Source organism: Eulemur rufifrons, chromosome 30 (genome assembly GCF_041146395.1).
Source record: "Eulemur rufifrons isolate Redbay chromosome 30, OSU_ERuf_1, whole genome shotgun sequence".
Classification (NCBI taxonomy): Eukaryota; Metazoa; Chordata; class Mammalia; order Primates; family Lemuridae; genus Eulemur; species Eulemur rufifrons.
In genome coordinates this window covers 55,757,225-55,780,633 of record NC_091012.1, presented here as the reverse complement: position 1 = coordinate 55,780,633, position 23,409 = coordinate 55,757,225, and the positions used below count along the sequence as shown (strand labels likewise).

The window sequence follows — 23,409 nt, the reverse complement described above, 5'->3', positions numbered from 1 at the left end:
GGGGAATTCTGGGGCTGCGCCTTAGGACTGCACTGGGTGACTCCAGGTTTACTGAGCAAGAGAAGGAGCCAGGCTCGGCTACCAGTGAGCCCCTGGCCGCTAGGCCTGCCAGGCTCGGGAGGCCGTGGAGTCCAGTCCTCGGTGGCCGCCATGTTTGGGAACCTGGAGCTGAAACGACTACAGGGGCTTTGCCGCTGGATCCTTGCTGCTGGTACAGGGGCCACATTAAAGGACCACGAGGGACAGAGTCCTGGCAGTCAGGGCCACCGGGAAATCAGGACCTAATGGACCCTTTGGAAAACCTAGGCCCAGCTAAGGAAAGAGGAGGGGCCGGCACCTGTAATAGCGTCGTGGACCCTCCTTCCCTAGATATGGAAGGGTAAAATGGAGAGTGGGGAATAAGTTACGGGGAGTGGCCTGGAAAGAAAAAAAAAAAAGAAAAAAAAAAAAAGAATTTTCTGTATCTTTAGAACTTTCCCCACCCTGTTTGGGAGATGCAGCCTGCCAGGTTAAGACTTTTGTTAAGAGAAATAACTGCCAGGTGGTGGTGGAGGTGGCAGAGGTCGCCAGGTGGGCTGAGGGCAAGTACCCAGGCTTTGCCTTTAGCACAGATGGGAGGATTAGCATAGTTAAGTACAGTAATTGCCTGAAGCTGAGAAAATGATCCCATTTTTATTTTATCTTATTTTATTTTTTCAGCATATTGCAGGGGTTGAAATGTTTAGGTTACACGTATTTACTGCCTTTGTCCCGCCCAAATCAGAGCTTTAGGCGGGTGCATACCCCAGACAGTGCCCACCCGCTCCCACTAGGTGTGGATGGAGACCATCCATTAAAAGCTCTGTGCTTCTGCTCACGTTTAGCAAGATGTGGATTTTGATATGATAGAGTCTGCCTTTTTCCTCCCCTTGCTGCCCAAGGAAGTGAATCTCTTCCCCCATGCCTGAAGGACTTGTCCTCGTTCTTCCGATCCCACCTCCTGGACAAGTGCCGAGTTTCCGGGATCACAGCCACAATGTCAGGGGCAGTCTCTTGCAGACAGGATCAAGTCCCTGATTACTGGGTACTAAAACAAAGCGAGGAAAGGTAACACACGCGCACGGCAGTTCAATCTTGGTGATTTCCTATCGCTCCTGTCGAAGAAAGTCTGGGTCACACAGCACACACCGTGCCATGCTGCGCACGTTCTCCTGTTGTACAGAGCCTGGCGGCACCCACTGGGGACCCACAGGCCACGTCGGCCCTTATGCTCTGTAGCTGGGTGACCTGGTCCGCATCGGTCATGCCCTATAGTGGGGAAACATTCCAGAGATGCCCTGATCCTTCCCCTCCACTGATAGGAGCCCGTTTATCTCCTCGGGAAAGCCACATGCCTTCACACATACGGAGGTCTGTGTTCTGTGGGCCCGGCTGTCCCATAGCGTGGGCCCGGGCCAATGGAGCACACAGAGACCGCCACACTCACAGCTTTGGGTGGGGGCGTGAGCGGATCCTGTAGGTTGACATCCTGACCAGTGGATTAGCGGAGACAGAGGTCAGTTGTCCGGAAAGGCTCTGCACACATGAGTCTGTGGAGCAGGACTTCAGGAAAGTCGAGACTGTGAATTACCGGGGCAAAAGGAATGGTCTTTAGAAACCATCCAGTAGGTACGAAAGAAAACAAGTGCCGTGCTGGGCCTTGAGGCTTCCTACGATGACCTTGCCTAGCACCGACCAGGCAGCAGAGCTGCAGGCAGGTGGGAACTGGCAAACGGCACGACCCACAACAGTGGCCATCCAGTAGCAGGCCATAGGTAGTAAAGGTCTGGGAGAAAGTCCTGTGTGCCCAGCACTATTCACATCGTTTCTGGCCTCGGCAGGGCTGGCGGATGGGGTGAATCTGGGAAACTCGAGGAGGAAGGGGGCTGGGGCAAAGCAGCACGGGGACAAAAGGTGGGGAGACCATCACTGAACCCAACAGTGGTGACATATACACAGGGTCACCCAACCTGAATGCTTGCAAGTACCTGGGCAAGCACAGGGAGGACACCAGGACAGGTAGAGGAAACCAGGAGACAAGGGATATTTTGGGGCATTGCCTTAAGGCTCCCAGGAATTTTAGGCAACCTAGCCTAGCAAGGAGAAGTCTGCAGAGGCTCAGACGATTGCTCCCTTGGCAATGAGTCTGGGAACACGAAGACTAGGCCCCTGCAAGAATACACTCGCTGACACCTTGCAGTCAGTATGGCAACAGGCAAAGAGCAGAAGGGAACATTCCACACCCCCATTCTGTGGCACCCCAGTGCGGGCTTCCCATAGTCCCGCCCTGATAGGGCAGCCACCAGGCTCTGGTGCTGCGGCTTCTCGTACGGGATGCGCCAGGCATCTGGCTGTCCACCTAGGCCTGCGGCCTGTCCCTGGTGCTTGAGGGTTAATCCACCACGAGCCACGCTTCCCCCAGGCCTCCAGAGAGAGCTCTGATATGTCCGGGGTCCCGTCCCCTGTCCCTGCTGGACCCCGACCGCACTGCCAAGTCACTCCTCCCCAGGAAACCCCAGGCAAGGCTCCGTGGGAGCGCCAAACAACTTCCCCTAAATGGCAGTGTTCCACCACGAATGCCCACCTGCCCTTCCCCCAGGTCCACTCCCTCCGCCCTTTGCTCAGGACAAAACGCCAACCGCTGTCCCATCTGGCTCCACCATGGCGGATGCCACCCTCTTGCCCATTTTGAGGAGGAGCCATCCCACTGCCCTGAGCCCGGCCTCACTGGAGGTCCCCTTCACCTGTCTTCCTGACCAAACGGCAAGAGTTCACCTGTGATCCCCCTAGCCGTGCCCCCGAACCTACCCAAGCCCTACCTACAGGGTGACCACAGGGGCCTCTTGAGCCCTCAGAGACAAGTTCCAGACTGGGCACAGGGTTGGATCCCACCCCACTCCCTGCCAGCCAGGAAATATTCTCAATTGTGCACTCTCACAGGTCACTCAAAGGCCATCTCGACCAACAGGTCCAGGGCGACCGGTGTCCCCTCAGCCCGTGAAAGGGAGCAAAGAATCAAAAGAAACTGCGACTCCCTGACGGTGGGCATGAGCAGCGGGCCCTTCTCGCTGTGGCCACCCACGGTCGTTCAGGCATGCGGAGGTCAGACAGGACCAGAGGCCAGGCGCCACCCCTAAGACACTTGTTCTCCTTGCGCATAGCCTAGGTCCATGTCGGGACAGCTCCCACCGGGAGGCTTCCGGCGCAAAACACTTAAGAGCTGTGTGTGCTTCTGCGGACTCATGTGTGTTATGGGAAACAATTAAGGCAGAATGAATGCGACTTCTTTCTTGGGAGTGTATATCCTCACGGACAACTTGTCATTGGCTTGCCTAGTCTGATTGGAAAACAGAACACCCCCAATACATGTTCAAAAATCACACTGCCCAGGAACACCACTCTGTCAATTAGGCACAGTAAATAGAAGGAACAGTGTCCAGCTCAGCTGCAGCTTCTGTGCCCATCACCCCTCCTTGCTCCCCAAAAACCTGTGCGGCATTCGCCACAGCAACCTGTTTTCTCCAGTCTCTCTCTTTCTCTCTCCTCACCCCCATCTGCTCACTCCCTCTCCCGGTCATCCTTTATCCCATGCCCCACTCTCACTGCCCGTGTGTGTGCACGTCTGCAACTGCGCACCCTCTGTTTTCTCCAGGACCACACCTAAAGTGACTGCCCCCAGATCAGGACAGAGGCAATCGAATGTGTCAGAAATCGTCCCAGCACACCGAGAGCTGTCAGGACAGATGCAAAAGAGCCCAAGCGCCCGTGCCACCACCTCCAGGCATGAATGGGGCTGCCTCAGCCAACAAAGCTACCCCGAAAACCCCATCCTTGATCGCCAAAGCCAACGTCGGGTAACTGACACTTGGAGGTTATCCCCTTCGTCCTGGGAAAGTGGCACACACACACACACACACACACACACACCATCCAAACTGTGTTTGGGTGGAACTTTCTTCACAGTCAAGGTGCACACGAGCACCCAAGTGTACACGTGTCCACCACAGGGTATCCCTGGAGTCTGGTGGCAGGGAGGGACATCTCCCCTTTAGGACCTTTGCAACCTTTTTGACTCCAAGGAGGACACCCTTCTCCCAAAAAGTCAGGCCTTGGAGGCCGAACACCTCACTCTGCCTGGATTCGCTCCCTCCCTTGAGAAAGACATCCCACCCGTGACCCCCAGGAGGGTCCCCTGGGTCCCTTCCCACTCTTCAATTCTACAAAGTGGGGTTGAGCAAAACCTGCTTGGGAAAGCACCTCTCGTCCATGGAAAACTGGTTCTTCAAGTTCTAGGAAGGAGAAGAAAACACAGGAAAATGGCCAGGGCCTCTGCCTTTCTAGATGGGTTCCTGCAAAGGGCCATGTACTCCAACCTCTATCCCTGGAATCCAAGCCTGACCCAGCCTGAGGCTCCCCGTGGGGCCATGTAAGGACGTGGAGCTGAATGCAAGGGTGAAGGCGCCGGGGCCCACCACCCTTCGCGATGCTGCCAGAGCCTGCTCTGCCTGTGGCTCCTGCCACGCAGCAGTCTCTGCCTGGGCCAGACCCAAGGGCTCCGTCCTTCTGGACGCTCTTGGCTTCCCGCACTTCGGCAGGCCTAGCGGACACCCTTCCTGTCCCGTGGAAACCCAGAGCCTCCCCTGTCCCAAGCTTGCCACCGTAGCCATCTGTCCACTCCTGATGACAGACCAAAGACCCGAGTATCCCCAGAGCACACTATTGGGGCGGTGCAAGGCCCCAAGCACAGACGACAACCGGGGGATGGGCAGAGCTCTAACACCAGGCCTGGTGGCTGGGGACATGATCAGGACAGGGAGGGGGAGCAGGGCTGCACCGTAGGGCAAGTGGCTTGGGGCTGGCTTTGCATCAGTGGTCGCCTCAATGGCCAGACTGGATATGGGCCCCGCCGGGTGCCCCACGGCCTGGCTCTGCCCGTCTGCCTTCTTCCCTGGCCGGACAAGGAACATCTCAGCCCTGCCCACCACGGCCGCCAATGGCTGCTGAGAGCCTGGGCTGGGAGCAGGCCTTCACAGGGGTGCACCGTGGACAAGGGGCCACCTGGGCCGGTCCGCCCCTTGCTCCTAAGGGAAGGGGCACCAGGCAAACTGCCCACAGCCCTGGGTCCCGAGCTCTGAGCCCTGGGGCCGGGTTCCCCGGCGCAGGCTCCCGCTGGTCCCGCCCAGACATGGCCGCCACCAGGCTCCGGAGCCGGGGCTTCCTGTACAGGGCCCGCCAGGCGTCTGCCTGACGGCCTCGGCCTGCCGCCTCTCCCCGGCGCTTCCACGGCCCGACCCGCCACGGGGCACGCTTCCCCCAGGCCTCCAGAGAGAGAGCCCTGGTCTGTCCGGGGTCCCGTCCCCTGTCCCTGCTGGACCTCGACTGCACTCCCAAGCCACTCCTCCCCCGGAAACCCCAGGCAAGGCTTCGCGGGAGCCAAACAAGTTCCTCTGGGTGGCAGCGTTGCACCACGAATGCCCACCTGCCCTTCCCCCAGGTCCACTCCCTCCGCCCTTTGCTGAGGAAAATACGCCAACCGCTGTGCAATCTGGCTCCAACACGGCGGATGCCACCCTCTTGCCCATTTTGAGGAGGAGCCAAGCCACTGCCCTGAGCCTGGCCTCCCTGGCGTCCCCTTCGCCTGCCTGCCTGACCAAAGGGGAAGAAGAGTTCTCCTTCAGTCCCCCTAGCAATGCGCCCGAACCTACCCAAAATCCCTACCTACGCTTTCCCCACTGGGCCCGCTTGAGCCCTCAGGGACAAGATCCACACGGGGCACAGGGTTAGATCCAATCTCAGCCTTTGTCGGCCAGGAAACATTCTGACGTGGGCACTCTCACAGGTCACTGAAAGGCCAGGTCGACCACCATGTCGAGGGTGACCAGTGTCCCAGAGGTGCCTGGCAGGGAGCAAGGAGGCAGGACACACCCTAAGCCCTGGACGGAGGGCTCTGCTCACGCTGGCAGCCCCGGGGCCTATAGGCATGGCCACGTCAGACAGGACCACAGCCAGGTGCCACTCCCAAGACACTGTTCTCCTCATGCCAGCCCTCGGTCCATCTCCAGACAGCTCCTACCTGGAGGCTTGCTGTGCAAAACACACAGAGGTGTGCGTGCTTCTGCGCATTCGAGTACGTTAGGCCGGATGTGGACAAGGACAAGGACGAGGCAGAACTGTTTACATTTTCTCGCCGATAAATGGGGTACGTGTAGTCTAATAGATATCTATTACTGTGTCAGCACTGATCAAAAAGGGGAGTACCCCAAACCCACGCAAAACCGCCAATTGCCCGGGAAGACTTCTCTGAAGTGGCCATGGGCCATGTTTCCCCCTTACCTTTAGCTCTGTATCTGCAGGTGGCCCCGTCCTTCGTCCTGGTGGGACACCGTGTTGACTCCAATCCCACTCATCCCCAGGAAGCTGCAAAAAAGGAGGTCACGGAATTGGTAAAGACAATTCTCTAGGGTCAGCTTTGACTTCTACAGAAATTAGAGAGTGAAAACCGACCCTACGCGTTTCTTGGCAATTGCATGAAAGCATTTCGGGCTGTAGTCAAGAAGCAGCGCTCCCGCAACTATATATCTTGAAATAAGGGAGACCTTACTCTTGGCTTTCTGTTCGGTGACAACTGCAACCAGCCAACCTTGGGCGTCTATCCTCTCACAACTTCTGTCCTCGTATTTGTTCTGTGTGACTATGGAATTAGACGCCAAAAGATCCAAGTGAGGCTGTTTCCTCCACCCCATATTGATGGACTGAGAGACCCTCGAGGGACCGGCAGCTCATCTGGCTAGAGAAGGCATGGGAAGCAGGTATGTCCAGTCTGGCTGCACACAGATCCACCACATTGACTTTCCAGGGACGACGGCAAATCATTCTTGGGGGTGGCTGCGTCTCAGCGTACTCAGCAGCTGGTTTCAGGGCAGACACAGACACTGCTCCGTGCACCTGTCAGTCACACACCCTCGCCCTGTCAGAACTGGGACTTACTACCCACATCAAGGCCAGATCTCTTTCAAAGAAAAGAAGACGGGAAGAAGGAAAACAAGAACCAGGTGTCCAAAATGAAGAGACATGGTAAACTAACGATCCTGCTGCTATCAGGAAGACACTTGGGCAGCCCAGGCATTTGTAACAGGGGAAATGGACAGGATCTGGCTGGATGTCGAGTCTGCACACACGTGCAAAGGCCAAGGGACGCGTGTTCTGTGAAGGCAGCAACGCGCCAGAGGGCATTCCGTATGAGCCTTGTGGGTTCAGAGAGAAGGCCGAGAGCACACGAACTTCCACACTGTCGTTCATTTGCACAAGCCACCGGAAGCAAACACACAGGGAAAAAAATGACAGCTACCTGTCACCTTAGGGACGGAGGGTAAGAGGGGCAGACGACAAACGGACATGTTGGCATTGGACATCACACAATGGAGAGGGCTACGTCTTTAACCGGGAGAAATCTCTATCCACAGTGGTACGACCAAGGTTGTCATGGGAGAAAGAAAATGGAAAAGGAAAAGGGAAAGGGAAAAACGTACACCTATTTAAGGAAGAGACTTTGCGTGTGTACCCACGCATGAATGAGTGCACGAATGAGTGTGTGGGGTGAGTGGACGGCACAGCCACACTCCCATGTAGAGTGTGCCAGGAGGGGCTGCAGAACCAAAGGCCCTGTCCGACGTCACCTACCCGTCTAGAGCCACCGGGCTCTCCTCCCGAGCCTGGGAAACCCCAAACTGGTCTACTCAATGGGGAGTGACTACCTGAGTCCCCGGAGCTGACCCAGGGCCACATCCTTCCAGTCTGGTCCCTCCCGTGGCCCCTGTCAATTCCTGCTGCCCCCACAGTGCCCTAGGACTGCTCCTTCTCTGGACCGATCCGAAGGCACTTTGCCCCTGGAATGGGCTTGGCTTGGCGCCTGGGGCCGAGTCCTGGCTCCCTGAGGACAGAATACAGGTAATGGCTGCAGCCTAAGAGGGGAAATCCAGACACTCAGCCCACGTCAGGGTATGAGTCAAGACTGCCTCAAGAGCAACCCTCCTGCTCAAGAGGAACCCTGTAATACCCACAGGTGTGACCAGAAAACTGGGTACCTCATCATAGTACATTCTGGCTGGAAGCTCATGAGGGGATGACATATCAATGGATAAAGCCATACACCCACACCTTTTGATAAACATTTTCACACATTTATATTCCACACCTGGAGCCTGAAAAAAAAGGCACCCCCATTCCCTCAACACCTGAAAAGAATAGACTGGACCCTTAGGGCTTTGAATCCATTTTGGGCATCCTTTGGTGTTTTTTCACCTAGAAAGGGTGGAGGGAGAGGCCGAGGAGGCCAAACTGTAGGCATTTCTGGAGCAACAGTGCCCCCAAGCGGAATCTCTTTGAGTGCTGCTTCCAGCTAGTCTCTGTGTATAGTGACGCCAGGCCTCTGAGAGGAGGAAGGGCAGGTTTGGGCAAATCGGGGAATTCTGGGGCTGCGCCTTAGGACTGCACTGGGTGACTCCAGGTTTACTGAGCAAGAGAAGGAGCCAGGCTCGGCTACCAGTGAGCCCCTGGCCGCTAGGCCTGCCAGGCTCGGGAGGCCGTGGAGTCCAGTCCTCGGTGGCCGCCATGTTTGGGAACCTGGAGCTGAAACGACTACAGGGGCTTTGCCGCTGGATCCTTGCTGCTGGTACAGGGGCCACATTAAAGGACCACGAGGGACAGAGTCCTGGCAGTCAGGGCCACCGGGAAATCAGGACCTAATGGACCCTTTGGAAAACCTAGGCCCAGCTAAGGAAAGAGGAGGGGCCGGCACCTGTAATAGCGTCGTGGACCCTCCTTCCCTAGATATGGAAGGGTAAAATGGAGAGTGGGGAATAAGTTACGGGGAGTGGCCTGGAAAGAAAAAAAAAAAAGAAAAAAAAAAAAAGAATTTTCTGTATCTTTAGAACTTTCCCCACCCTGTTTGGGAGATGCAGCCTGCCAGGTTAAGACTTTTGTTAAGAGAAATAACTGCCAGGTGGTGGTGGAGGTGGCAGAGGTCGCCAGGTGGGCTGAGGGCAAGTACCCAGGCTTTGCCTTTAGCACAGATGGGAGGATTAGCATAGTTAAGTACAGTAATTGCCTGAAGCTGAGAAAATGATCCCATTTTTATTTTATCTTATTTTATTTTTTCAGCATATTGCAGGGGTTGAAATGTTTAGGTTACACGTATTTACTGCCTTTGTCCCGCCCAAATCAGAGCTTTAGGCGGGTGCATACCCCAGACAGTGCCCACCCGCTCCCACTAGGTGTGGATGGAGACCATCCATTAAAAGCTCTGTGCTTCTGCTCACGTTTAGCAAGATGTGGATTTTGATATGATAGAGTCTGCCTTTTTCCTCCCCTTGCTGCCCAAGGAAGTGAATCTCTTCCCCCATGCCTGAAGGACTTGTCCTCGTTCTTCCGATCCCACCTCCTGGACAAGTGCCGAGTTTCCGGGATCACAGCCACAATGTCAGGGGCAGTCTCTTGCAGACAGGATCAAGTCCCTGATTACTGGGTACTAAAACAAAGCGAGGAAAGGTAACACACGCGCACGGCAGTTCAATCTTGGTGATTTCCTATCGCTCCTGTCGAAGAAAGTCTGGGTCACACAGCACACACCGTGCCATGCTGCGCACGTTCTCCTGTTGTACAGAGCCTGGCGGCACCCACTGGGGACCCACAGGCCACGTCGGCCCTTATGCTCTGTAGCTGGGTGACCTGGTCCGCATCGGTCATGCCCTATAGTGGGGAAACATTCCAGAGATGCCCTGATCCTTCCCCTCCACTGATAGGAGCCCGTTTATCTCCTCGGGAAAGCCACATGCCTTCACACATACGGAGGTCTGTGTTCTGTGGGCCCGGCTGTCCCATAGCGTGGGCCCGGGCCAATGGAGCACACAGAGACCGCCACACTCACAGCTTTGGGTGGGGGCGTGAGCGGATCCTGTAGGTTGACATCCTGACCAGTGGATTAGCGGAGACAGAGGTCAGTTGTCCGGAAAGGCTCTGCACACATGAGTCTGTGGAGCAGGACTTCAGGAAAGTCGAGACTGTGAATTACCGGGGCAAAAGGAATGGTCTTTAGAAACCATCCAGTAGGTACGAAAGAAAACAAGTGCCGTGCTGGGCCTTGAGGCTTCCTACGATGACCTTGCCTAGCACCGACCAGGCAGCAGAGCTGCAGGCAGGTGGGAACTGGCAAACGGCACGACCCACAACAGTGGCCATCCAGTAGCAGGCCATAGGTAGTAAAGGTCTGGGAGAAAGTCCTGTGTGCCCAGCACTATTCACATCGTTTCTGGCCTCGGCAGGGCTGGCGGATGGGGTGAATCTGGGAAACTCGAGGAGGAAGGGGGCTGGGGCAAAGCAGCACGGGGACAAAAGGTGGGGAGACCATCACTGAACCCAACAGTGGTGACATATACACAGGGTCACCCAACCTGAATGCTTGCAAGTACCTGGGCAAGCACAGGGAGGACACCAGGACAGGTAGAGGAAACCAGGAGACAAGGGATATTTTGGGGCATTGCCTTAAGGCTCCCAGGAATTTTAGGCAACCTAGCCTAGCAAGGAGAAGTCTGCAGAGGCTCAGACGATTGCTCCCTTGGCAATGAGTCTGGGAACACGAAGACTAGGCCCCTGCAAGAATACACTCGCTGACACCTTGCAGTCAGTATGGCAACAGGCAAAGAGCAGAAGGGAACATTCCACACCCCCATTCTGTGGCACCCCAGTGCGGGCTTCCCATAGTCCCGCCCTGATAGGGCAGCCACCAGGCTCTGGTGCTGCGGCTTCTCGTACGGGATGCGCCAGGCATCTGGCTGTCCACCTAGGCCTGCGGCCTGTCCCTGGTGCTTGAGGGTTAATCCACCACGAGCCACGCTTCCCCCAGGCCTCCAGAGAGAGCTCTGATATGTCCGGGGTCCCGTCCCCTGTCCCTGCTGGACCCCGACCGCACTGCCAAGTCACTCCTCCCCAGGAAACCCCAGGCAAGGCTCCGTGGGAGCGCCAAACAACTTCCCCTAAATGGCAGTGTTCCACCACGAATGCCCACCTGCCCTTCCCCCAGGTCCACTCCCTCCGCCCTTTGCTCAGGACAAAACGCCAACCGCTGTCCCATCTGGCTCCACCATGGCGGATGCCACCCTCTTGCCCATTTTGAGGAGGAGCCATCCCACTGCCCTGAGCCCGGCCTCACTGGAGGTCCCCTTCACCTGTCTTCCTGACCAAACGGCAAGAGTTCACCTGTGATCCCCCTAGCCGTGCCCCCGAACCTACCCAAGCCCTACCTACAGGGTGACCACAGGGGCCTCTTGAGCCCTCAGAGACAAGTTCCAGACTGGGCACAGGGTTGGATCCCACCCCACTCCCTGCCAGCCAGGAAATATTCTCAATTGTGCACTCTCACAGGTCACTCAAAGGCCATCTCGACCAACAGGTCCAGGGCGACCGGTGTCCCCTCAGCCCGTGAAAGGGAGCAAAGAATCAAAAGAAACTGCGACTCCCTGACGGTGGGCATGAGCAGCGGGCCCTTCTCGCTGTGGCCACCCACGGTCGTTCAGGCATGCGGAGGTCAGACAGGACCAGAGGCCAGGCGCCACCCCTAAGACACTTGTTCTCCTTGCGCATAGCCTAGGTCCATGTCGGGACAGCTCCCACCGGGAGGCTTCCGGCGCAAAACACTTAAGAGCTGTGTGTGCTTCTGCGGACTCATGTGTGTTATGGGAAACAATTAAGGCAGAATGAATGCGACTTCTTTCTTGGGAGTGTATATCCTCACGGACAACTTGTCATTGGCTTGCCTAGTCTGATTGGAAAACAGAACACCCCCAATACATGTTCAAAAATCACACTGCCCAGGAACACCACTCTGTCAATTAGGCACAGTAAATAGAAGGAACAGTGTCCAGCTCAGCTGCAGCTTCTGTGCCCATCACCCCTCCTTGCTCCCCAAAAACCTGTGCGGCATTCGCCACAGCAACCTGTTTTCTCCAGTCTCTCTCTTTCTCTCTCCTCACCCCCATCTGCTCACTCCCTCTCCCGGTCATCCTTTATCCCATGCCCCACTCTCACTGCCCGTGTGTGTGCACGTCTGCAACTGCGCACCCTCTGTTTTCTCCAGGACCACACCTAAAGTGACTGCCCCCAGATCAGGACAGAGGCAATCGAATGTGTCAGAAATCGTCCCAGCACACCGAGAGCTGTCAGGACAGATGCAAAAGAGCCCAAGCGCCCGTGCCACCACCTCCAGGCATGAATGGGGCTGCCTCAGCCAACAAAGCTACCCCGAAAACCCCATCCTTGATCGCCAAAGCCAACGTCGGGTAACTGACACTTGGAGGTTATCCCCTTCGTCCTGGGAAAGTGGCACACACACACACACACACACACACACCATCCAAACTGTGTTTGGGTGGAACTTTCTTCACAGTCAAGGTGCACACGAGCACCCAAGTGTACACGTGTCCACCACAGGGTATCCCTGGAGTCTGGTGGCAGGGAGGGACATCTCCCCTTTAGGACCTTTGCAACCTTTTTGACTCCAAGGAGGACACCCTTCTCCCAAAAAGTCAGGCCTTGGAGGCCGAACACCTCACTCTGCCTGGATTCGCTCCCTCCCTTGAGAAAGACATCCCACCCGTGACCCCCAGGAGGGTCCCCTGGGTCCCTTCCCACTCTTCAATTCTACAAAGTGGGGTTGAGCAAAACCTGCTTGGGAAAGCACCTCTCGTCCATGGAAAACTGGTTCTTCAAGTTCTAGGAAGGAGAAGAAAACACAGGAAAATGGCCAGGGCCTCTGCCTTTCTAGATGGGTTCCTGCAAAGGGCCATGTACTCCAACCTCTATCCCTGGAATCCAAGCCTGACCCAGCCTGAGGCTCCCCGTGGGGCCATGTAAGGACGTGGAGCTGAATGCAAGGGTGAAGGCGCCGGGGCCCACCACCCTTCGCGATGCTGCCAGAGCCTGCTCTGCCTGTGGCTCCTGCCACGCAGCAGTCTCTGCCTGGGCCAGACCCAAGGGCTCCGTCCTTCTGGACGCTCTTGGCTTCCCGCACTTCGGCAGGCCTAGCGGACACCCTTCCTGTCCCGTGGAAACCCAGAGCCTCCCCTGTCCCAAGCTTGCCACCGTAGCCATCTGTCCACTCCTGATGACAGACCAAAGACCCGAGTATCCCCAGAGCACACTATTGGGGCGGTGCAAGGCCCCAAGCACAGACGACAACCGGGGGATGGGCAGAGCTCTAACACCAGGCCTGGTGGCTGGGGACATGATCAGGACAGGGAGGGGGAGCAGGGCTGCACCGTAGGGCAAGTGGCTTGGGGCTGGCTTTGCATCAGTGGTCGCCTCAATGGCCAGACTGGATATGGGCCCCGCCGGGTGCCCCACGGCCTGGCTCTGCCCGTCTGCCTTCTTCCCTGGCCGGACAAGGAACATCTCAGCCCTGCCCACCACGGCCGCCAATGGCTGCTGAGAGCCTGGGCTGGGAGCAGGCCTTCACAGGGGTGCACCGTGGACAAGGGGCCACCTGGGCCGGTCCGCCCCTTGCTCCTAAGGGAAGGGGCACCAGGCAAACTGCCCACAGCCCTGGGTCCCGAGCTCTGAGCCCTGGGGCCGGGTTCCCCGGCGCAGGCTCCCGCTGGTCCCGCCCAGACATGGCCGCCACCAGGCTCCGGAGCCGGGGCTTCCTGTACAGGGCCCGCCAGGCGTCTGCCTGACGGCCTCGGCCTGCCGCCTCTCCCCGGCGCTTCCACGGCCCGACCCGCCACGGGGCACGCTTCCCCCAGGCCTCCAGAGAGAGAGCCCTGGTCTGTCCGGGGTCCCGTCCCCTGTCCCTGCTGGACCTCGACTGCACTCCCAAGCCACTCCTCCCCCGGAAACCCCAGGCAAGGCTTCGCGGGAGCCAAACAAGTTCCTCTGGGTGGCAGCGTTGCACCACGAATGCCCACCTGCCCTTCCCCCAGGTCCACTCCCTCCGCCCTTTGCTGAGGAAAATACGCCAACCGCTGTGCAATCTGGCTCCAACACGGCGGATGCCACCCTCTTGCCCATTTTGAGGAGGAGCCAAGCCACTGCCCTGAGCCTGGCCTCCCTGGCGTCCCCTTCGCCTGCCTGCCTGACCAAAGGGGAAGAAGAGTTCTCCTTCAGTCCCCCTAGCAATGCGCCCGAACCTACCCAAAATCCCTACCTACGCTTTCCCCACTGGGCCCGCTTGAGCCCTCAGGGACAAGATCCACACGGGGCACAGGGTTAGATCCAATCTCAGCCTTTGTCGGCCAGGAAACATTCTGACGTGGGCACTCTCACAGGTCACTGAAAGGCCAGGTCGACCACCATGTCGAGGGTGACCAGTGTCCCAGAGGTGCCTGGCAGGGAGCAAGGAGGCAGGACACACCCTAAGCCCTGGACGGAGGGCTCTGCTCACGCTGGCAGCCCCGGGGCCTATAGGCATGGCCACGTCAGACAGGACCACAGCCAGGTGCCACTCCCAAGACACTGTTCTCCTCATGCCAGCCCTCGGTCCATCTCCAGACAGCTCCTACCTGGAGGCTTGCTGTGCAAAACACACAGAGGTGTGCGTGCTTCTGCGCATTCGAGTACGTTAGGCCGGATGTGGACAAGGACAAGGAGGAGGCAGAACTGTTTACATTTTCTCGCCGATAAATGGGGTACGTGTAGTCTAATAGATATCTATTACTGTGTCAGCACTGATCAAAAAGGGGAGTACCCCAAACCCACGCAAAACCGCCAATTGCCCGGGAAGACTTCTCTGAAGTGGCCATGGGCCATGTTTCCCCCTTACCTTTAGCTCTGTATCTGCAGGTGGCCCCGTCCTTCGTCCTGGTGGGACACCGTGTTGACTCCAATCCCACTCATCCCCAGGAAGCTGCAAAAAAGGAGGTCACGGAATTGGTAAAGACAATTCTCTAGGGTCAGCTTTGACTTCTACAGAAATTAGAGAGTGAAAACCGACCCTACGCGTTTCTTGGCAATTGCATGAAAGCATTTCGGGCTGTAGTCAAGAAGCAGCGCTCCCGCAACTATATATCTTGAAATAAGGGAGACCTTACTCTTGGCTTTCTGTTCGGTGACAACTGCAACCAGCCAACCTTGGGCGTCTATCCTCTCACAACTTCTGTCCTCGTATTTGTTCTGTGTGACTATGGAATTAGACGCCAAAAGATCCAAGTGAGGCTGTTTCCTCCACCCCATATTGATGGACTGAGAGACCCTCGAGGGACCGGCAGCTCATCTGGCTAGAGAAGGCATGGGAAGCAGGTATGTCCAGTCTGGCTGCACACAGATCCACCACATTGACTTTCCAGGGACGACGGCAAATCATTCTTGGGGGTGGCTGCGTCTCAGCGTACTCAGCAGCTGGTTTCAGGGCAGACACAGACACTGCTCCGTGCACCTGTCAGTCACACACCCTCGCCCTGTCAGAACTGGGACTTACTACCCACATCAAGGCCAGATCTCTTTCAAAGAAAAGAAGACGGGAAGAAGGAAAACAAGAACCAGGTGTCCAAAATGAAGAGACATGGTAAACTAACGATCCTGCTGCTATCAGGAAGACACTTGGGCAGCCCAGGCATTTGTAACAGGGGAAATGGACAGGATCTGGCTGGATGTCGAGTCTGCACACACGTGCAAAGGCCAAGGGACGCGTGTTCTGTGAAGGCAGCAACGCGCCAGAGGGCATTCCGTATGAGCCTTGTGGGTTCAGAGAGAAGGCCGAGAGCACACAAACTTCCACACTGTCGTTCATTTGCACAAGCCACCGGAAGCAAACACACAGGGAAAAAAATGACAGCTACCTGTCACCTTAGGGACGGAGGGTAAGAGGGGCAGACGACAAACGGACATGTTGGCATTGGACATCACACAATGGAGAGGGCTACGTCTTTAACCGGGAGAAATCTCTATCCACAGTGGTACGACCAAGGTTGTCATGGGAGAAAGAAAATGGAAAAGGAAAAGGGAAAGGGAAAAACGTACACCTATTTAAGGAAGAGACTTTGCGTGTGTACCCACGCATGAATGAGTGCACGAATGAGTGTGTGGGGTGAGTGGACGGCACAGCCACACTCCCATGTAGAGTGTGCCAGGAGGGGCTGCAGAACCAAAGGCCCTGTCCGACGTCACCTACCCGTCTAGAGCCACCGGGTTCTCCTCCCGAGCCTGGGAAACCCCAAACTGGTCTACTCAATGGGGAGTGACTACCTGAGTCCCCGGAGCTGACCCAGGGCCACATCCTTCCAGTCTGGTCCCTCCCGTGGCCCCTGTCAATTCCTGCTGCCCCCACAGTGCCCTAGGACTGCTCCTTCTCTGGACCGATCCGAAGGCACTTTGCCCCTGCAATGGGCTTGGCTTGGCGCCTGGGGCCGAGTCCTGGCTCCCTGAGGACAGAATACAGGTAATGGCTGCAGCCTAAGAGGGGAAATCCAGACACTCAGCCCACGTCAGGGTATGAGTCAAGACTGCCTCAAGAGCAACCCTCCTGCTCAAGAGGAACCCTGTAATACCCACAGGTGTGACCAGAAAACTGGGTACCTCATCATAGTACATTCTGGCTGGAAGCTCATGAGGGGATGACATATCAATGGATAAAGCCATACACCCACACCTTTTGATAAACATTTTCACACATTTATATTCCACACCTGGAGCCTGAAAAAAAAGGCACCCCCATTCCCTCAACACCTGAAAAGAATAGACTGGACCCTTAGGGCTTTGAATCCATTTTGGGCATCCTTTGGTGTTTTTTCACCTAGAAAGGGTGGAGGGAGAGGCCGAGGAGGCCAAACTGTAGGCATTTCTGGAGCAACAGTGCCCCCAAGCGGAATCTCTTTGAGTGCTGCTTCCAGCTAGTCTCTGTGTATAGTGACGCGAGGCCTCTGAGAGGAGGAAGGGCAGGTTTGGGCAAATCGGGGAATTCTGGGGCTGCGCCTTAGGACTGCACTGGGTGGCTCCAGGTTTACTGAGCAAGAGAAGGAGCCAGGCTCGGCTACCAGTGAGCCCCTGGCCGCTAGGCCTGCCAGGCTCGGGAGGCCGTGGAGTCCAGTCCTCGGTGGCCGCCATGTTTGGGAACCTGGAGCTGAAACGACTACAGGGGCTTTGCCGCTGGATCCTTGCTGCTGGTACAGGGGCCACATTAAAGGACCACGAGGGACAGAGTCCTGGCAGTCAGGGCCACCGGGAAATCAGGACCTAATGGACCCTTTGGAAAACCTAGGCCCAGCTAAGGAAAGAGGAGGGGCCGGCACCTGTAATAGCGTCGTGGAACCTCCTTCCCTAGATATGGAAGGGTAAAATGGAGAGTGGGGAATAAGTTACGGGGAGTGGCCTGGAAAGAAAAAAAAAAAAAAAAGAATTTTCTGTATCTTTAGAACTTTCCCCACCCTGTTTGGGAGATGCAGCCTGCCAGGTTAAGTCTTTTGTTAAGAGAAATAACTGCCAGGTGGTGGTGGAGGTGGCAGAGGTCGCCAGGTGGGCTGAGGGCAAGTACCCAGGCTTTGCCTTTAGCACAGATGGGAGGATTAGCATAGTTAAGTACAGTAATTGCCTGAAGCTGAGAAAATGATCCCATTTTTATTTTATCTTATTTTATTTTTTCAGCATATTGCAGGGGTTGAAATGTTTAGGTTACATGTATTTACTGCCTTTGTCCCGCCCAAATCAGAGCTTTAGGCCGGTGCATACCCCAGACAGTGCCCACCCGCTCCCACTAGGTGTGGATGGAGACCATCCATTAAAAGCTCTGTGTTTCTGCTCACGTTTAGCAAGATGTGGATTTTGATATGATAGAGTCTGCCTTTTTCCTCCCCTTGCTGCCCAAGGAAGTGAATCTCTTCCCCATGCCTGAAGGACTTGTCCTCGTTCTTCCGATCCCACCTCCTGGACAAGTGCTGAGTTTCCGGTATCACAGCCACAATGTCAGGGGCAGTCTCTTGCAGACAGGATCAAGTCCCTGATTACTGGGTACTAAAACAAAGCGAGGAAAGGTAACACGCGCGCACGGCAGTTCAATCTTGGTGATTTCCTATCGCTCCTGTCGAAGAAAGTCTGGGTCACACAGCACACACCGTGCCATGCTGCGCACGTTCTCCTGTTGTACAGAGCCTGGCGGCACCCACTGGGGACCCACAGGCCACGTCGGCCCTTATGCTCTGTAGCTGGGTGACCTGGTCCGCATCGGTCATGCCCTATAGTGGGGGAACATTCCAGAGATGCCCTGATCCTTCCCCTCCACTGATAGGAGCCCGTTTATCTCCTCGGGAAAGCCACATGCCTTCACACATACGGAGGTCTGTGTTCTGTGGGCCCGGCTGTCCCAGAGCGTGGGCCCGGGCCAATGGAGCACACAGAGACCGCCACACTCACAGCTTTGGGTGGGGGCGTGAGCGGATCCTGTAGGTTGACATCCTGACCAGTGGATTAGCGGAGACAGAGGTCAGTTGTCCGGAAAGGGTCTGCACACATGAGTCTGTGGAGCAGGACTTCGGGAAAGTCGAGACTGTGAATTACCGGGGCAAAAGGAATGGTCTTTAGAAACCATCCAGTAGGTACGAAAGAAAACAAGTGCCGTGCTGGGCCTTGAGGCTTCCTACGATGACCTTGCCTAGCACCGACCAGGCAGCAGAGCTGCAGGCAGGTGGGAACTGGCAAACGGCACGACCCACAACAGTGGCCGTCCAGTAGCAGGCCATAGGTAGTAAAGGTCTGGGAGAAAGTCCTGTGTGCCCAGCACTATTCACATCGTTTCTGGCCTCGGGAGGGCTGGCCAGATGGGGTGAATCCGGGAAACTCGAGGAGGAAGGGGGCTGGGGCAAAGCAGCACGGGGAAAACAGGTGGGGAGACCATCACTGAACCCAACAGTGGTGACATATACACAGGGTCACCCAACCTGAATGCTTGCAAGTACCTGGGCAAGCACAGGGAGGACACCAGGACAGGTAGAGGAAACCAGGAGACAAGGGATATTTTGGGGCATTGCCTTAAGGCTCCCAGGAATTTTAGGCAACCTAGCCTAGCAAGGAGAAGTCTGCAGAGGCTCAGACGATTGCTCCCTTGGCAATGAGTCTGGGAACACGAAGACTAGGCCCCTGCAAGAATACACTCGCTGACACCTTGCAGTCAGTATGGCAACAGGCAAAGAGCAGAAGGGAACATTCCACACCCCCATTCTGTGGCACCCCAGTGCGGGCTTCCCATAGTCCCGCCCTGATAGGGCAGCCACCAGGCTCTGGTGCTGCGGCTTCTCGTACGGGATGCGCCAGGCATCTGGCTGTCCACCTAGGCCTGCAGCCTGTCCCTGGTGCTTGAGGGTTAATCCACCACGAGCCACGCTTCCCCCAGGCCTCCAGAGAGAGCTCTGATATGTCCGGGGTCCCGTCCCCTGTCCCTGCTGGACCCCGACCGCACTGCCAAGTCACTCCTCCCCAGGAAACCCCAGGCAAGGCTCCGTGGGAGCGCCAAACAACTTCCCCTAAATGGCAGTGTTCCACCACGAATGCCCACCTGCCCTTCCCCCAGGTCCACTCCCTCCGCCCTTTGCTCAGGACAAAACGCCAACCGCTGTCCCATCTGGCTCCACCATGGCGGATGCCACCCTCTTGCCCATTTTGAGGAGGAGCCATCCCACTGCCCTGAGCCCGGCCTCACGGGAGGTCCCCTTCACCTGACTTCCTGAACAAACGGCAAGAGTTCACCTGCGATCCCCCTAGCCGTGCCCCCGAACCTACCCAAGCCCTACCTACAGGGTGACCACAGGGGCCTCTTGAGCCCTCAGAGACAAGTTCCAGACTGGGCACAGGGTTGGATCCCACCCCACTCCCTGCCAGCCAGGAAATATTCTCAATTGTGCACTCTCACAGGTCACTCAAAGGCCATCTCGACCAACAGGTCCAGGGCGTCCGGTGTCCCCTCAGCCCGTGAAAGGGAGCAAAGAATCAAAAGAAACTGCGACTCCCTGACGGTGGGCATGAGCAGCGGGCCCTTCTCGCTGTGGCCACCCACGGTCGTTCAGGCATGCGGAGGTCAGACAGGACCAGAGGCCAGGCGCCACCCCTAAGACACTTGTTCTCCTTGCGCATAGCCTAGGTCCATGTCGGGACAGCTCCCACCGGGAGGCTTCCGGCGCAAAACACTTAAGAGCTGTGTGTGCTTCTGCGGACTCATGTGTGTTATGGGAAACAATTAAGGCAGAATGAATGCGACTTCTTTCTTGGGAGTGTATATCCTCACGGACAACTTGTCATTGGCTTGCCTAGTCTGATTGGAAAACAGAACACCCCCAATACATGTTCAAAAATCACACTGCCCAGGAACACCACTCTGTCAATTAGGCACAGTAAATAGAAGGAACAGTGTCCAGCTCAGCTGCAGCTTCTGTGCCCATCACCCCTCCTTGCTCCCCAAAAACCTGTGCGGCATTCGCCACAGCAACCTGTTTTCTCCAGTCTCTCTCTTTCTCTCTCCTCACCCCCATCTGCTCACTCCCTCTCCCGGTCATCCTTTATCCCATGCCCCACTCTCACTGCCCGTGTGTGTGCACGTCTGCAACTGCGCACCCTCTGTTTTCTCCAGGACCACACCTAAAGTGACTGCCCCCAGATCAGGACAGAGGCAATCGAATGTGTCAGAAATCGTCCCAGCACACCGAGAGCTGTCAGGACAGATGCAAAAGAGCCCAAGCGCCCGTGCCACCACCCCAGGCATGGATGGGGCTGCCTCAGCCAACAAAGCTACCCCGAAAACCCCATCCTTGATTGCCAAAGCCAAGGCCGGGTAAGTGACAGTTGGAGGTTATCCCCTTCGTCCTGGGAAAGTGGCACACACACACACACACACACCCACCATCCAAACTGTGTTTGGGTGGAACTTTCTTCACAGTCAAGGTGCACACGAGCACACAAGTGTACACGTGTCCACCACAGGGTATCCCTGGAGTCTGGTGGCAGGGAGGGACATCTCCCCTTTAGGACCTTTGCAACCTTTTTGACTCCAAGGAGGACACCCTTCTCCCAAAAAGTCAGGCCTTGGAGGCCGAACACCTCACTCTGCCTGGATTCGCTCCCTCCCTTGAGAAAGACATCCCACCCGTGACCCCCAGGAGGGTCCCCTGGGTCCCTTCCCACTCTTCAATTCTACAAAGTGGGGTTGAGCAAAACCTGCTTGGAAAAGCACCTCTCTTCCATGGAAAACTGGTTCTTCAAGTTCTAGGAAGAGAAGAAAACACAGGAAAATGGCCAGGGCCTCCGCCTTTCTAGATGGGTTCCTGCAAAGGGCCATGTACTCCAACCTCTATCCCTGGAATCCAAGCCTGACCCAGCCTGAGGCTCCCCGTGGGGCCATGTAAGGACGTGGAGCTGAATGCAAGGGTGAAGGCGCCGGGGCCCACCACCCTTCGCGATGCTGCCAGAGCCTGCCCTGCCTGTGGCTCCTGCCACGCAGCAGTCTCTGCCTGGGCCAGACCCAAGGGCTCCGTCCTTCTGGACGCTCTTGGCTTCCCGCACTTCGGCAGGCCTAGCGGACACCCTTCCTGTCTCGTGGAAACCCAGAGCCTCCCGTGTCCCCATCTTGCCACCGTAGCCATCTGTCCACTCCTGATGACAGACTAAAGACCCGAGGACCCCCAGGGCACATTAGCCAGCACGGTGCAAGTCCTCGAGCCATAGAGGACAACCGGGGGATGGGCAGAGCTCTAACACCAGGCCTGGTGGCTGGGGACATGATCAGGACAGGGAGGGGGAGCAGGGCTGCACCGTAGGGCAAGTGGCTTGGGGCTGGCTTTGCATCAGTCGTCGCCTCAATGGCCAGACTGGATATGGGCCCCGCCGGGTGCCCCACGGCCTGGCCCTGCCTGTCTGCCTTCTTCCCTGGCCGGACAAGCAACATCTCAGCCCTGCCCACCACGGCCGCCAATGGCTGCTGAGAGCCTGGGCTGGGAGCAGTCCTTCACAGGGGTGCACTGTGGACAAGGGGCACCGGGGCCGGAGAGCCCCTTGCTCCTAAGGGAAGGGGCACCAGGCAAACTGCCCACAGCCCTGGGTCCCGAGCTCTGAGCCCTGAGCCCTGGCTCCCTGGTGCAGGCTCCGGCTAGTCCCGGGCAGACATGGCCGTCACCAGGCTCCGCAGCTGGGTCTTCTTGTACAGGGCCCGCCAGGCGTCTGCCTGACGGCCTCGGCCTGCCGCCTCTCCCCGGCGCTTCCACAGCCCGACCCGCCACGGGCCACGCTTCCCCCAGGCCTCCAGAGAGAGCCCTGGTCTGTCCGGGGTCCCGTCCCCTGTCCCTGCTGGACCCCGACTGCACTCCCAAGCCACTCCTCCCCCGGAAACCCCAGGCAAGGCTTCGCGGGAGCCAAACAAGTTCCTCTGGGTGGCAGCGTTGCACCACGAATGCCCACCTGCCCTTCCCCCAGGCCCACTCCCTCCGCCCTTTGCTGAGGAAAACAGGCCAACTGCTGTGCAATCTGGCTCCAACATAGGAGATAGCACCATCTTGGCCACTTTCGGGTAGAGCCATCCCACCTTCAGAGCTCAGGTTGTTCTGCCCTAAGCCTGGTCTCACTGTGGTCGTCTTCTCGTCTCTTCTTAACCCAAATGGAAGTTTCCGTGCATGCGCCAGCCCCCACCATGAATGGACCAGAAACTACCTAATCTCTAAATAGCGCTGTAGCCCTGTAGGGTTTTTGAGCCATCTGGAAGAAGATCCAGACTGGTCTCATGGTTGGATCCCACTCTATCTCCTGACAGCCAGTAAACATTCTCACTTGGTCACTCTCACATAACTTAAACGCCAGCTTTATTACCAGGTTGAGTGCAACCAGTGTCCCACAGCCCCCTGGAGGTAAGTGAAGAGTCAGGAGAAAGTGCAACCTCTGGACAGTAGGCCTGAGCACTGAGTGAGCACTGGGCCCTCCTCAGTGTGGCAGCCTGTGGGGGTTTAGGCATGGCTAGGTCAGATAGGACCGTAGCCAGGTGCCACCCCTAAAACACTTGTTCTCCTTGGGGCAGGCCTAGGTCCATCTCTGGATAGCTCCCACCAGGAGGCTTGCTGTGCAAAATACAGAGTGTGCCTGCTTCAGCAGACTCGTCATTGTTATGCCACACAAGGACAAGGTAGATGTGTTTGTAGCTTCTTCTCCATAAATCAGTGCATATATTCATTGACATCTCACTATTATTATGTTGGGGCTGATGAGAAAGGGAATACCCTCTAACATGTCGGCAAAAATCACACTGCCCTGGAACGCTGCTCTGTAGACAAGACAGTAAATAGAAGGAATACAGTATACCGCAGCTACTGCCTTCCTGCCCCACAAAGACTTTTGTGTCCTATAGCAGTGAGGACAGGCCTTGGCAACCTTGGAGGCAGCCGT

General features: G+C 56.7%; 1 protein-coding gene across 1 annotated transcript in view; it reads right to left on the bottom strand.

Moving 5' to 3' along the window:
• The window catches only part of LOC138378900 (uncharacterized), a 162,857-nt gene that overhangs the window by 117,267 nt on the left and 22,181 nt on the right, over nt 1-23,409 (bottom strand). Inside the window, exons 3-4 of the mRNA XM_069464211.1 lie at nt 14,828-14,911; nt 6,352-6,435 (exon numbers count right to left, since the gene is read on the bottom strand). Coding sequence (XP_069320312.1) covers nt 6,352-6,435; nt 14,828-14,911 — 168 coding nt within the window. The remainder of the gene's footprint in view (nt 1-6,351; nt 6,436-14,827; nt 14,912-23,409) is intronic.